Genomic DNA, 15,919 nt, shown 5'->3' on the forward strand with positions numbered 1-15,919 from the left:
TGGGATTGGACCAGCCAGTATGACATTTTAAGGTATGCAACCATTGCAAATCTATAATAAGCAAGCACAATACATTATTCTCTTATTGAAGTATGGTGTTTGTGTTTTTGTTTTAATGTCTTATGTATGCTTGATGATATGTGACCCTGCATAGGCATTCCAGATCCGACAGAACTTGTAAATCTCTTGACATCACTGAAACATGGAAACATCTTATTTTAGAATGGGAGGCCACCGATTTGCTTAGATGTCGCTGGCTAGAAGTTTGTCTTGGATTTTGACAGATTTAATAAGGAATCGTTATGCAAGCGTCTGTTGGTGGGTAATTAAAAATCGCTACTTTTAGCCCTTTTGAGAGTTGTCAAATCTTGTTATGTGATACCAAATTAAATAGAATGTATAGCTCACTTTTTAAATTAATTTGTTATTATGCTGATGTTATCCTTTTATAATGTCCTATTTTATTTTTCTTACTTTTTTGTGATTTCTTGACATAATTGATGTTATTTTTGTGTGGTAACGGTCGTATTGTTGATATTCATTGTGTAAGGTTTGGAAAACCACATTATAATAAAATAAAAAATAAGTGATAGGATAAATCCTGTCACTCAGACATAAAAGATTATATTAAGATTATATTAACAAAACATATTATACTTAATAAACTTTCCTTGGAAGTCATGTGCTGCATCGTCTACTTCATCTACGTTGCATTTAATGGTTTCTCCCACTAAAGTGTACAACTCAGAATGTATGTAGTGTTATAAGGTCTGATATGAATAATATTTTCCTGATCCGCAGTGATGAACAGAAACCCCCCATGGTTGTTCTGATCATCACACCATCAAATAAGGAATCATCAGTCTACCTTAAACTATCCCCCAATTACCATGGATAATTTACTACAGAAGGTGGTTCAATAATGCTCTAGCATTGAACAGCGATATATAATGTCTTAAAGACCAATTGCAAAATAATGTTTTAGAGCACTGCTTGTTAGTATGTATTAACATGATGGTGAAAACCTAATGTATTCCTTAAGGTATTATTATTAATGTGTTATTGACTGTGTGACGAATCAAGAGAATTTGCCCCTTCTCCCCAAGGGGGAGCCTCCCCCTTTGAAGCTATAGAGGTGAGTCTGCTCTGCAAGACCCTCCCTAGGGGTCTGGGCAAGTGGGAACTCACTGGGAGTGACTCTCCCCTAGGAGGGGGGACAAGGACTCTCATTCCCAACAGGAACTCCCTTTGCAACCTACCTTATCTGCATATATGGGACTATGTACACAAAGAAATACAATACCCTTTATTACTTTGGCCCCAGCGAATGCTTGTTTGTTACACATCCTGAAGCAAAGCAGTGCCTTTAACTGAAAACCTGTATATAAGGAAGACGAGTGGATCAGGAGGAGGAGGGGAGATCCATATGCAGGGGAATCCCTCTGAGCTTGATGGAGGGGTGGAGCAGCATCAAGAAACGGAGCCCATGGCAATTGCAGAAGCGAGGAATGCCAAGAGAAGAAGCCAGAGATCCAGCTAAACCAGCAATAGGTAAACCGTTGCTTGAACGGAGGACCGTCCAAGCTGGTGGCGTGACCACGGAAGCACCGTGGTGGGCTGGGCTCCCGCAGAAGGACACCGGCACAAGCGGGAGTTCTGAATCATCCCATTAGGGAGAGCTTGCTGAACCACACCCTGCACGGAGACGCTGAGAACAGGACAGAGCTGAAGTCTGATGCGAAGAGAAAAGAAATCAAATAAGAAAACGCTAGTGAGTGCCTTGCCCCAGAAAGTCAATCACACCGAATAAAGGTACCAGGAAGATGTTTAGATGGGGGGAGGCCGCCGGGCGAAGTTAAGAAAAGTGACAACATTTGGGAAGACTATTATGCTGAGTTTGGAACACTGAAAAAGCCAAAGGGTGTTTGGTGTAAAATATAAAATACCTACAAAGGTTAATCAGAATTTAAAGACTGAAGCTTGGAGAAAGCCAGAAAGTCCCCCTTGGGAAGGTGAGAAAAAGCTATCAATAGCATACAAGAACAAAAGCGGACCATCTTTAAAGAAAAAAGTGAGAAAGACAATGTATCACGGAAATATCTAGAAACAAGAAACCAGAGGTCAGCACAGTAGAGAGAGTAATGGGGTGAAGGTGTTACGTCCCTGGTGTAAGGGTGCAGATATAAGGCTCAGACACAATGGTGGCATGTTTTTGGATAAAGACGTTTATTAATAAGAGGGTTGGACAAATGCCTCTCTATCCCTAAAGCTAAGAGGGGATTCCCTCCCTCAAAGGAAACTAATGAAATTGTCAAGAAGTCTGAAAGTTGAAAGACTGCCACTGCAGGGATGGTCTTTTCTTAAAGTATAAAGTGTTCTTTGTGCTTTGAAACAACAGAATCGTTAACCAGTCTCACTGGTGATAAAGTGATGCCAAATAATGTTCCAAAATATGCAACTCCAAAGGCTAGGGTTGTGCCCTTTCCCCTAGACATATTCTTCTCTTGAGATACTGGACATCTCACGTGGAACTGTTGCTTGACTTCACAGTTCCTGTATCCTACCAGCTTGGTATGTTCCGCTACGAAGCATAGGATTCCTTTCTTTAAACAGTCCTGGGGTTGTTGATCCTCTTATCCCTAACCTCTCATGTGGCAGTGGATCCCAGACTTGCAATACTTTCGCAGGTTACGTGTCTTTTCGTCTAAATGTTTCTATCGATGGTTTGTTCCATCAAATCATTTCCATTGAAAGATGTTTCATTGAATTCCCATACAAAAAGTGCAAAAGTGTTTATGCATCAAAACCGTTTCATCGAATAGGGTTTCGTTATATAAACACTTTACATTTTTTGCATGGAAAGTCTATGAAAAGTCTATGAAACATGAGTGGGACGGGTATGCCCAGACGTGGGCCCCGAGTCTGCCGGGCCTAGAGACCCAAGCTACTCCTCACTGATGACGCCCAACAAGGCTGAAACATGTCTGGGGATGCTTGTGGTCTCGTGCAGAAGGGATGTGACCTAGCAGTTCGGGCTGGACTGCTCCTTTTGGGGTAGGACCAAGCCTGATTTGCATATGGTTTTTCCCCTTCTGTAATGGCTTGGCAGGCTGAAAAACGATGGTCTGGAGGGTTGCCCAGAGCTTTGCCCGTGGTTATGATGAATTCAAAACCTTCCAGCCATCAACTTTCTGTTTTGCTAAAGTCACCCCGAGTGGGACGGGTATGCCCAGACGTGGGCCCCGAGTCTGCCGGGCCTAGAGACCCAAGCTACTCCTCACTGATGACGCCCAACAAGGCTGAAACATGTCTGGGGATGCTTGTGGTCTCGTGCAGAAGGGATGTGACCTAGCAGTTCGGGCTGGACTGCCCCTTTTGGGGTAGGACCAAGCCTGATTTGCATATGGTTTTTCCCCTTCTGTAATGGCTTGGCAGGCTGAAAAACGATGGTCTGGAGGGTTGCCCAGAGCTTTGCCCGTGGTTATGATGAATTCAAAACCTTCCAGCCATCAACTTTCTGTTTTGCTAAAGTCACCCCGAGTGGGACGGGTATGCCCAGACGTGGGCCCCGAGTCTGCCGGGCCTAGAGACCCAAGCTACTCCTCACTGATGACGCCCAACAAGGCTGAAACATGTCTGAGGATGCTTGTGGTCTCGTGCAGAAGGGATGTGACCTAGCAGTTCGGGCTGGACTGCCCCTTTTGGGGTAGGACCAAGCCTGATTTGCATATGGTTTTTCCCCTTCTGTAATGGCTTGGCAGGCTGAAAAACGATGGTCTGGAGGGTTGCCCAGAGCTTTGCCCGTGGTTATGATGAATTCAAAACCTTCCAGCCATCAACTTTCTGTTTTGCTAAAGTCACCCCGAGTGGGACGGGTATGCCCAGACGTGGGCCCCGAGTCTGCCGGGCCTAGAGACCCAAGCTACTCCTCACTGATGACGCCCAACAAGGCTGAAACATGTCTGGGGATGCTTGTGGTCTCGTGCAGAAGGGATGTGACCTAGCAGTTCGGGCTGGACTGCCCCTTTTGGGGTAGGACCAAGCCTGATTTGCATATGGTTTTTCCCCTTCTGTAATGGCTTGGCAGGCTGAAAAACGATGGTCTGGAGGGTTGCCCAGAGCTTTGCCCGTGGTTATGATGAATTCAAAACCTTCCAGCCATCAACTTTCTGTTTTGCTAAAGTCACCCCGAGTGGGACGGGTATGCCCAGACGTGGGCCCCGAGTCTGCCGGGCCTAGAGACCCAAGCTACTCCTCACTGATGACGCCCAACAAGGCTGAAACATGTCTGGGGATGCTTGTGGTCTCGTGCAGAAGGGATGTGACCTAGCAGTTCGGGCTGGACTGCCCCTTTTGGGGTAGGACCAAGCCTGATTTGCATATGGTTTTTCCCCTTCTGTAATGGCTTGGCAGGCTGAAAACGATGGTCTGGAGGGTTGCCCAGAGCTTTGCCCGTGGTTATGATGAATTCAAAACCTTCCCGCCATCAACTTTCTGTTTTGCTAAAGTCACCCCGAGTGGGACGGGTATGCCCAGACGTGGGCCCCGAGTCTGCCGGGCCTAGAGACCCAAGCTACTCCTCACTGATGACGCCCAACAAGGCTGAAACATGTCTGGGGATGCTTGTGGTCTCGTGCAGAAGGGATGTGACCTAGCAGTTCGGGCTGGACTGCCCCTTTTGGGGTAGGACCAAGCCTGATTTGCATATGGTTTTTCCCCTTCTGTAATGGCTTGGCAGGCTGAAAAAACGATGGTCTGGAGGGTTGCCCAGAGCTTTGCCCGTGGTTATGATGAATTCAAAACCTTCCAGCCATCAACTTTCTGTTTTGCTAAAGTCACCCCGAGTGGGACGGGTATGCCCAGACGTGGGCCCCGAGTCTGCCGGGCCTAGAGACCCAAGCTACTCCTCACTGATGACGCCCAACAAGGCTGAAACATGTCTGGGGATGCTTGTGGTCTCGTGCAGAAGGGATGTGACCTAGCAGTTCGGGCTGGACTGCCCCTTTTGGGGTAGGACCAAGCCTGATTTGCATATGGTTTTTCCCCTTCTGTAATGGCTTGGCAGGCTGAAAAACGATGGTCTGGAGGGTTGCCCAGAGCTTTGCCCGTGGTTATGATGAATTCAAAACCTTCCAGCCATCAACTTTCTGTTTTGCTAAAGTCACCCCGAGTGGGACGGGTATGCCCAGACGTGGGCCCCGAGTCTGCCGGGCCTAGAGACCCAAGCTACTCCTCACTGATGACGCCCAACAAGGCTGAAACATGTCTGGGGATGCTTGTGGTCTCGTGCAGAAGGGATGTGACCTAGCAGTTCGGGCTGGACTGCCCCTTTTGGGGTAGGACCAAGCCTGATTTGCATATGGTTTTTCCCCTTCTGTAATGGCTTGGCAGGCTGAAAAACGATGGTCTGGAGGGTTGCCCAGAGCTTTGCCCGTGGTTATGATGAATTCAAAACCTTCCAGCCATCAACTTTCTGTTTTGCTAAAGTCACCCCGAGTGGGACGGGTATGCCCAGACGTGGGCCCCGAGTCTGCCGGGCCTAGAGACCCAAGCTACTCCTCACTGATGACGCCCAACAAGGCTGAAACATGTCTGGGGATGCTTGTGGTCTCGTGCAGAAGGGATGTGACCTAGCAGTTCGGGCTGGACTGCCCCTTTTGGGGTAGGACCAAGCCTGATTTGCATATGGTTTTTTCCCCTTCTGTAATGGCTTGGCAGGCTGAAAAACGATGGTCTGGAGGGTTGCCCAGAGCTTTGCCCGTGGTTATGATGAATTCAAAACCTTCCAGCCATCAACTTTCTGTTTTGCTAAAGTCACCCCGAGTGGGACGGGTATGCCCAGACGTGGGCCCCGAGTCTGCCGGGCCTAGAGACCCAAGCTACTCCTCACTGATGACGCCCAACAAGGCTGAAACATGTCTGGGGATGCTTGTGGTCTCGTGCAGAAGGGATGTGACCTAGCAGTTCGGGCTGGACTGCGGACTGCCCCTTTTGGGGTAGGACCAAGCCTGATTTGCATATGGTTTTTCCCCTTCTGTAATGGCTTGGCAGGCTGAAAAACGATGGCCTGGAGGGTTGCCCAGAGCTTTGCCCGTGGTTATGATGAATTCAAAACCTTCCAGCCATCAACTTTCTGTTTTGCTAAAGTCACCCCGAGTGGGACGGGTATGCCCAGACGTGGGCCCCGAGTCTGCCGGGCCTAGAGACCCAAGCTACTCCTCACTGATGACGCCCAACAAGGCTGAAACATGTCTGGGGATGCTTGTGGTCTCGTGCAGAAGGGATGTGACCTAGCAGTTCGGGCTGGACTGCCCCTTTTGGGGTAGGACCAAGCCTGATTTGCATATGGTTTTTCCCCTTCTGTAATGGCTTGGCAGGCTGAAAAACGATGGTCTGGAGGGTTGCCCAGAGCTTTGCCCGTGGTTATGATGAATTCAAAACCTTCCAGCCATCAACTTTCTGTTTTGCTAAAGTCACCCCGAGTGGGACGGGTATGCCCAGACGTGGGCCCCGAGTCTGCCGGGCCTAGAGACCCAAGCTACTCCTCACTGATGACGCCCAACAAGGCTGAAACATGTCTGGGGATGCTTGTGGTCCCGTGCAGAAGGGATGTGACCTAGCAGTTCGGGCTGGACTGCCCCTTTTGGGGTAGGACCAAGCCTGATTTGCATATGGTTTTTCCCCTTCTGTAATGGCTTGGCAGGCTGAAAAACGATGGTCTGGAGGGTTGCCCAGAGCTTTGCCCGTGGTTATGATGAATTCAAAACCTTCCAGCCATCAACTTTCTGTTTTGCTAAAGTCACCCCGAGTGGGACGGGTATGCCCAGACGTGGGCCCCGAGTCTGCCGGGCCTAGAGACCCAAGCTACTCCTCACTGATGACGCCCAACAAGGCTGAAACATGTCTGGGGATGCTTGTGGTCTCGTGCAGAAGGGATGTGACCTAGCAGTTCGGGCTGGACTGCCCCTTTTGGGGTAGGACCAAGCCTGATTTGCATATGGTTTTTCCCCTTCTGTAATGGCTTGGCAGGCTGAAAAACGATGGTCTGGAGGGTTGCCCAGAGCTTTGCCCGTGGTTATGATGAATTCAAAACCTTCCAGCCATCAACTTTCTGTTTTGCTAAAGTCACCCCGAGTGGGACGGGTATGCCCAGACGTGGGCCCCGAGTCTGCCGGGCCTAGAGACCCAAGCTACTCCTCACTGATGACGCCCAACAAGGCTGAAACATGTCTGGGGATGCTTGTGGTCTCGTGCAGAAGGGATGTGACCTAGCAGTTCGGGCTGGACTGCCCCTTTTGGGGTAGGACCAAGCCTGATTTGCATATGGTTTTTCCCCTTCTGTAATGGCTTGGCAGGCTGAAAAACGATGGTCTGGAGGGTTGCCCAGAGCTTTGCCCGTGGTTATGATGAATTCAAAACCTTCCAGCCATCAACTTTCTGTTTTGCTAAAGTCACCCCGAGTGGGACGGGTATGCCCAGACGTGGGCCCCGAGTCTGCCGGGCCTAGAGACCCAAGCTACTCCTCACTGATGACGCCCAACAAGGCTGAAACATGTCTGGGGATGCTTGTGGTCTCGTGCAGAAGGGATGTGACCTAGCAGTTCGGGCTGGACTGCCCCTTTTGGGGTAGGACCAAGCCTGATTTGCATATGGTTTTTCCCCTTCTGTAATGGCTTGGCAGGCTGAAAAACGATGGTCTGGAGGGTTGCCCAGAGCTTTGCCCGTGGTTATGATGAATTCAAAACCTTCCAGCCATCAACTTTCTGTTTTGCTACATGCATAACGTTATAACATTACAGGGAGCTGTCCAGTGCGAAATCTATTAATTATTTTAGCACTGGGCAACTTCCTCTAACTTGTGATGTTTATTGTTTATAGGGGGGGATCTCTTGCCAAACCCCCCCCAACTCCCAGGGGTTTCCTCTTCCTAATCCCCCAACCAACCTCTATTTTCAAAAATTAACCCTTGTCCAGTGCTGAAATCTATAATGTGTTTCAGCACTGGACAGCTCCCTCTAATTTGTGGCGTTTTTTGTTTATTGGGGGGCTCCCCAAACCCCCCCCAACTCCAAGGGGCCCCCTCTCCCTAATCCCGCCCAGCAGCCCCCATTCCTCAACCCATTGAATTACCAACAAAATTAACCCTTTCCATTGAATTACCAACCCAAACATCCACACATCTATTTTAAAGGTATGTTTGAGTTTGAAATCCATCGAAATTCATTTAATGAATATGGTTTTTGATGGAAAAGCTTTTCAATGAATGAATTTCGATGGATAATGATTCCATGGAAATAAATTCAATGGAAAGACTGCATACCACTTTCATAGCTTGGTTTGCCTCCCTGCCAAGCAAGTGTTTTATGGCGTAATGTCTCTTTCTTTCTTTCAGGTCCCGGACACTCTTCGCTTTATACTTTGGCTTTACAAATGGGTGCAAGACCCAGAATTGCAAGTTGTGTTGTATCCACTTGGTTCACTCTCTTGCCAAGTATACTACTCTCTCTCATTTGTGTTTGCTTCAGGGTCCCCGACCCTCCCTCTCATCAGGGTCCCAGACTCTCTCACTTTTGGGTGGGGTCCCAGACTCACACGGTTGTGTTGTATCCATTTGGTTCACTCTCCCACCAAATATACAACTGTCTCTTATTTTCTTCAGGATCCCAGACCATGTCTTCCTTTTGTGTCGCAGACCATCTTTCTCTTGGGTGCGGCTCGCAGACTGGCACCTTTTGTGTTGTATATGCTTGGTTCACTATCCTGCCAAGTATACAACTGTCTCTTCTTTTTTGTCATGGTATTGACCCTCTCAATTTCTGAGCTCACCCTGATGATACTCTGGACCTCTTACAGCTGCCGGGCAACCCGCATACCTGTTTTCTTCCTTCATGGCTGTAGTAATTGGTCCCGGGTAGCTGTACTCTTCCTCGAGGATCTGGTAGCATTCTGGCATCCAGCGACATCTGCAGTTACCTTGAAGACTGAGACTTCTCTCCGGTTGCACGCTCTGTCTCATCTGCATTCCGCTGTGCTTCTGGGTAAGTTTCTCGCTATTCCTCTTCACGGGGACAGCTCTCGCTCTCTCGCCTCTCTCTGGCACATTCGCTACAGCCTGAACTTGGCACTGGCTTCCTTTGCAACTTGCATGTTGAGCTGAGACAATCCCTGGGCTTGGAAAGCTAGACTGCTCGCCGGGATTCACACAAGTAATCCTTGTACTCCTGGCTATCTTCTTCGTCACAGTATCAATCTTAAAGCTACATGCATAATATTCTGGACTGCTTGGTTTCTCATTGTTGTCATTCAGGTACTTTTGGCTGGCTTGATAGTAATTTGTATTATTTTGTTTTTCCGTGTTGTCATGTAGGTTAGTTTGGCTAACTTGACAACAATACATATTAGCCCTATCCAGGGAGGGAACAGGAGGATTTGTAAAATGATTTGGACACGGTCAAGACGGGGAATACCGTATTCTCTGGTGATGATAGCCCCCAATCCTATAGGGGTATTCCTCCCCAATGTGATCCTCCCTCGGTGCACCAACCACAGGGGAAACAGCACTGCCCTGCCCTCATGGGAAAGGTCTCCCCCAAGGGGAGAAGGGACATCCTCAGATTCGTCACACTGGCCAAAATATAACAAGGGACGGAGGGCTTGAATGGCGGAAGAGTACACTACTCAGAGGACAGACTATAAGAGGGTATCGCCAGAATGCTATTAAAGAAATCCCTGAGACACCTTATCAAGCATAGAACATTGAATCCACAAGCCTCTTACAGGAGTTAGAGAAACCTATTTTTAAGACAAGGAACATTCAAAGGAGATCACATTTGTGAACTGGTATCTGGAAAGTGACTTTGCTACAGTTGATAAAAATGTGTATCAAGCACACTCTGAAGAAAAGCCAAAGAGATATAGACGGCCGAAGGGAAGCAATGAAGAGAGTTAAAAGAGACATTCTTTTGGCCCTTTTTTTAGTTATATTTAGCGTTAGGGTCCGGTAGATTTAGGTTTTGGACATTTTTTATTTGACATCCTGACGACTGACAAGCACCTTAGTTTTAATAGGCAAGGAATATCCCTATAGAAATAAGGCAAGACATTCTCTTTATTATTTTAATACAAGTTAGAGAAATGTCCCATGTGTGTCCGACTCCTTCTTCTGACCCACCACACCAGTGAATTTGTCTTCTGTAAGAAATTGCATTTGATTATACAAATTTGTTCACTATGTGTTATCAAATCTGTGATAGCCAACACCAGTCTCCCTAGTAGAAATTATATATCCGAGCTTACAGAGTTATGGATCTTTAGCATCCCTGAAAATAATTTCAATAATATTTTCATTGCAAATCTTAGGATACCTCTTTTGTTAAAGATAATCATTTATCTTAAGAAGCATCCATGTAATTAACTGTTTAGGAAAAGACATAACATAAGCTGCTAGGTGGCCAGCAATTCCAAATGAACTGATACTCTTCATAATTTTGATCACATCATTTGTTTCCTGTTGTTAATGTGTTTAAACCCAGAATATGATAATTAGTTATTTCAAGAAAAGTCATTGTCTCCAGAAATGGTAATATCCTTTCTTTGTCTATGCTGTTTGGAAGCATTTGGCTTCCTGTAATATGCAAAATACCAGGTCCAAAACATTGTTTTGGTAAATTGCACTTTAACAAAAGTAATCTACATCCTTCATTAACTATGTGACAAAAATTGCATGTGCTTTGTAGCTGGAATCCTAAATGTGTATTTCTCTGTCATACACTTCGTTACTCCTTCAGATGACTTCAGTCGTGTTAAATTAATTTCGATGAATGAGGAAGAAGGGGCAGACTACATCAATGCAAACTATATGCCTGTAAGTAATTTAACTAAATTTTCACATGCTTTGAAATTTGTCAAGTGAGGTATGAAAAGTGATTTTGTAAAAGAGATTTCAAGTATCTTCAAATCCAAGTACACAGTGTAAGTAATTTCTCTGACAGAAAGACAGAAACATGTAACTGTAAATTCCTAGTTTTTTTACTAAGCAGTTTACACCAACCTTTATAATCACTTCCAATGTTAACCCATACTCTGAAATAACTATGGTAAGGAGAGATAAAGTGATTTGACTTCAGTCAAATATTTGGATCTGTTAGGGAAAAGGTGATTATCATTGGAGATTTCTAGCTTCATTGTTGATATCTTTTTTTTTAAAAAGCATTGGAATTAGGTGAAAGTTCATCAGTGGAGTAAATACTACAATTTGAAAGGAATCTGGCACAATAGTGATGATGTATAAGTGCACATTATACAGCTGTTTTATTGAACCCAACATGTTGCTACTCATCATTCTCAATTAGTCAACAAGTAATCCACTTGTCTATATCCCCTCCCTTTCAATAGCTGGAGAGGAGGATCGGAAGGTGAGTTTGAGATTCGGAGTAGGAAATAAAGAGTGGCAGATAGAGACACAGAGACTTGTCTAGAGTGATGTTTGGTTATTAGTTAGAATTGAGATGGTGCCATGCATATAGCAAAAGTAAGATAGAAAAGATGTGAAATCATGACAAACTTCCCATTCTCTTCCTTTGATATAGCTACATAATCACAAAAGAGCAATTACGGTTGTGTAGAACATGGGATAAATCACGAGATCGATCAGTATTAGTCATCAGATGCTGGCTGGTAAATAAGCGCTCTAGATTTACAAAGAAGGAGAGATTAATCTGGGAATGCAGAATACCCCATTCTGTATCTACTATCACAAACAAATAAGTCATACCTTCATGAAGTCTTCTATCATCTTTAAATTCCATGATATTTGTATATCTTATCGTTCATATTCTCCCATCACATATAACCCTGACTCCCAAGGTGTACATACAGCAGCATAGAGTTATGGTAAATAATTATGGTACATTGAATTCCCCTAAGATTAATTTAAATTTGTGGATAATTTGTCTGAACTGAAACCTATTTGATTAAATTACTTAAGAACACCAATTGTATTCCAGCCTAAACCACAATGTGTTTTATTTTCAATTGGAAGATTTATTTAACAATATGTGCTTGTAATTTATGCTCTTTCTATCAATTTGTTCATCAATTTTCTTTTTAGTCTAATCCACACCTGGTAACAGATTACAGAAACGTTGTGCCTGTGTGAATGCAAAATTGCATGGTTTTATCACTAGGGCAAAGATCGACCTAGGACAAACCTCTATTCTCTGCATGCATTTCTGCCCTAGTGCTTTTATGACTAGGTATCTGCACTAGGGCACATTTTGGCCTGATGCAAAAATGCATTGAAAGCATGTGTTGTCTGAACCAGGGCAAACTTTGAATTAGTGCTCATACTGTGAAAAATGTCACTTGCACTGGTGCAAAATGTCTGTACTTTGGCCCCTGACATCTAATTCTGTTTAGGATTGTGATTTTTTTTATTGTGAACATGGTGGAGACCTAATTGTCTCATTAGTGTCTAAACTCTTTCCCATTGGGTACTTTGATCTAAATTTTCTGTGCTCTAGTGGTTTATTTTTATGACTTTTTCCTAATCTGGTTCTATTGAACACCTAACTAAATTAATACAATAAATGCATATAAAAGCATTCCAATTTATCTTTCATGAATATGAGGGCATGGACTGGAATGCGTTATAGGGACGCTCAGACACATTTTAAGGATGTAAAGCTTGGGTGCGACTCATGTCAGTGTTCTGCATCAATTGTTTGGAGCATCTATAACCTTTACATGAGTGAACTTTGTTTTTAATCATTCAATTCCATTGGAAGCGCTCAGATATAATGCGATATAAAGCAGTTAATCCACCATTTCCAAACATTGTTTGTATTACCTTCTGAAATGGATACCTTTTTTATTATAGGGTTACAACTCGCCGCAGGAATATATTGCAACCCAAGGCCCTCTACCTGAGACGAGGAATGATTTCTGGAAGATGATTCTACAGCAGAAGTCCAAGATCATCATCATGCTGACCCAGTGTAATGAGAAAAGAAGGGTACGTGCTACTAAATATCTGCAGGTTCTTAAACTCACTATGCACAGTCATGGGTGAATTGGAGCGCATATTTCTGGGTGCCGCAGGAGGCTGCAGGGGAATATGCAGGCTGTTGTTAACTTGTATACCTGAGGTTACCATCAATACCCGCTCTGTACAGCCCGTGCTAGAATCAAGGATTAACATTATGGCTTCATATTGATGCATTTTCAATTATTTTCATAGGTTATCTACAATAGCCTACTATTGGTTATAGGCTCAACATTTGAAAAATTGAAGTTTCAAAACGTGCATGAAATTTTATAAAAATGCATGTGCTACATTATCAGAGCCATGCACATTAAAATGAAAGCTCGAAAAATAATTTAGTGCTATATGTTTAAACAATGGTCTCCCACTGCTAATCTTGTACAAACCCTCCAAATCCTCCCCCAAATAATTCCTCAAAACTAGCATACAAGAAATATCAATTTAATTATGAAATTTACCTGGGCGATACCCTGTCACCTCCTGCCTTCCATACTTTGATCTTTCCCACGTATCCATGCCCCTGGGTGTTGTACTTCTTATTACTTTTGAAGAGGAAGGAAGGCACACAAATGTTATATTAATTGTTTTCTACAATATTTCTCTGTGTACCACAAAATACTTTATCAAATGTTTACATCAACTGAATTTTTCTGTTCTTTTTTTAAGTTTTAGGATTGCAAAACTGGAATTTTAAACTGTAATCACAGGATATTAAAGTATCTGGCATGAAACCCAGGCAGTATCATAGAAAATTCTGCCAGAAATTTCAGAGTATGGGTTTTTTTCAAGTTGAAGATTGTGTGACATTAATATGTAACTTCAAAGTCTGTGGTGAGAGATCCGGCGAGTTGTAGGTTAAATTATGTGGAGGGTAATCCAGCTGTAAAATATAAATGCAGTATTATAACTATAAAAGACCTTTCTAAGGGTTTTCTGCCACTGCTTGGGAGCTCCATACTGAGGGAACATTCCTATAATTGCTTCTAATACAATGCATTGTCTTGATTTAAATTCTAAGGATAATTTGCTATGTTTTTCTTTTAGGTTAAATGTGATCATTACTGGCCCTTTACAGAAGACCCTGTTGCCTATGGAGACATTGCACTGCAAATGATCTCTGAAGATGAGCAGCCTGATTGGGCATATAGGATGTTTAGATTAAGTTATGTAAGTGTTTTCAACCAGTTATCATTGGGAAGCATCCCATTCATGTGAAGAGGGTGATTTATTATCTGACAATGATGGGAAGTGACCTATGTACGTTTAGCTCAGCCGAAGGTCAGATATTGGATGTAATTTGTTGCTGATATAACACATTGGAAATGTACTGTTTCTCTCTCGATCAAATACACCCACGAGCAGATTAAGAGGTATCCCTGCTCGTAAATTTCTTCTGAAGTGGAAAGGGATTGCTGAAACCTTGTGGAGCCTAAGCAAGTAAGATATATACTTTATAATTCCAGTTCAAATCAAACTATAAAAGACTAAAAATGCTATCTGTTTTAATGTTACGATGACAGACCCAAAACTCTAAATGAAGATAGCTATCTCTTTATAAAGTCATATTTCAAACAATACAAATATTACCATGTTGACTGGTGACTCGGGCAATGGAAAACAACATAATGGCCTTCTTAAAAACAGATGATGACATACCCCTGGAAAACACAGAGCAACATGTATTCAACCACTGCTTTAAGCCTCTTGCCAATGACACATGTTTATTCACCATTGCACATGTCATCCCTACTAAGGTCTTTCTTTATGTATCAATTTATCAACTGTCCAAATAATCCAATTTAATTGTCAAGTTTATTTGGGATACTTGTAACCATAAAACATGCATAATAAACAATGATAAACCATACTAGTAATCATACAATATATCCAATAACTACATCCTAAAACATTACACAAAATCTCAGAATTAAAATACATCTGTTTTGAAGTGCCAAATATTTTTCACATATTTTACATTTTTCACATAGAGAATCCTTTGCATGTTAGCATCTGTACAAGTGAAGCAGTTGCAATAAAAGAGCAGCCAAATATCAAAGAAAGAGGAAATCATTATTACCGCAAATCTGGGTCCAATGTGGCAGACTGAGAAAAGGATCATTAATAAGAACTTTAAAATGCATATAATGTTCCAGCGTACCTTTGAGAACTGCAGGAACATATAGCTCTGAGATGTCTGCTAATATCATATCTGGGAAAATATCATATCTGGGAAAATTGAAAAAAGAATACATTTCATGATATACAGAAATATTCCTACTGACATTTGAAAACATAGAGTGGGATGGAGGGAAGAAATAAGTACAGAAACCAATTGGTCAATAGAAACAATACAATTTGGAAAAATGATAGACTTCGATACATCTGGAAATGCAACAAACAAGTTTATACAGTCATCTTTATTTATCCCTGTGAAACTTTAGACTATGGATAGTTCTGATCTTATTTCTTTTTCCATTTCCAGCAACTCAGTGTTCAAATTGGGCAGGCTCCTACTTGTGGTGAATCGTATCACTAAAAGCAATTTATGGACAAGAATAAAAGGTTGCCGATTTCTTAATTCATTTGTTTCTTAATTAATTTTCTCTCTCTTTTTCACCCTCTGTTTTTCTCTCTCTCTCCATTCAAATTAACATTGGCAATGTTTTCCTGGACAAAAGCACAAAAACGGTGGTGGGCTTGACCCCAAACTTAGCAAAAAGTGGGTGTCATGATGCTCACTTGGTCTGGTACAATCTGTTTCCCCCCCACCTCCGAGGAAAAAATCAGTGGGTTAAACCAACAGAGATTTATTTTTTGGGTATAGCAACTTCAATTCAGGACTGTACAGCTTAGATAGAGGGATGTCAGACTGGCAGA

At 43.4% G+C, this 15,919-nt stretch overlaps 1 protein-coding gene across 4 annotated transcripts in view; it reads left to right on the plus strand.

The window, feature by feature from the left end:
• The window catches only part of PTPRO (protein tyrosine phosphatase receptor type O), a 1,358,825-nt gene that overhangs the window by 1,223,295 nt on the left and 119,611 nt on the right, over positions 1-15,919 (plus strand). For all 4 annotated transcript variants that reach the window (XM_069628367.1, XM_069628366.1, XM_069628368.1 and 1 more), the window contains 3 exons: positions 10,788-10,864; positions 12,878-13,012; positions 14,087-14,209. In XM_069628367.1, coding sequence (XP_069484468.1) covers positions 10,788-10,864; positions 12,878-13,012; positions 14,087-14,209 — 335 coding nt within the window. The remainder of the gene's footprint in view (positions 1-10,787; positions 10,865-12,877; positions 13,013-14,086; positions 14,210-15,919) is intronic.

The sequence above is a fragment of the Ambystoma mexicanum genome, chromosome 12 (assembly GCF_040938575.1).
Source record: "Ambystoma mexicanum isolate Mex_15411 chromosome 12, UKY_AmexF1_1, whole genome shotgun sequence".
NCBI lineage: Eukaryota > Metazoa > Chordata > Amphibia > Caudata > Ambystomatidae > Ambystoma > Ambystoma mexicanum.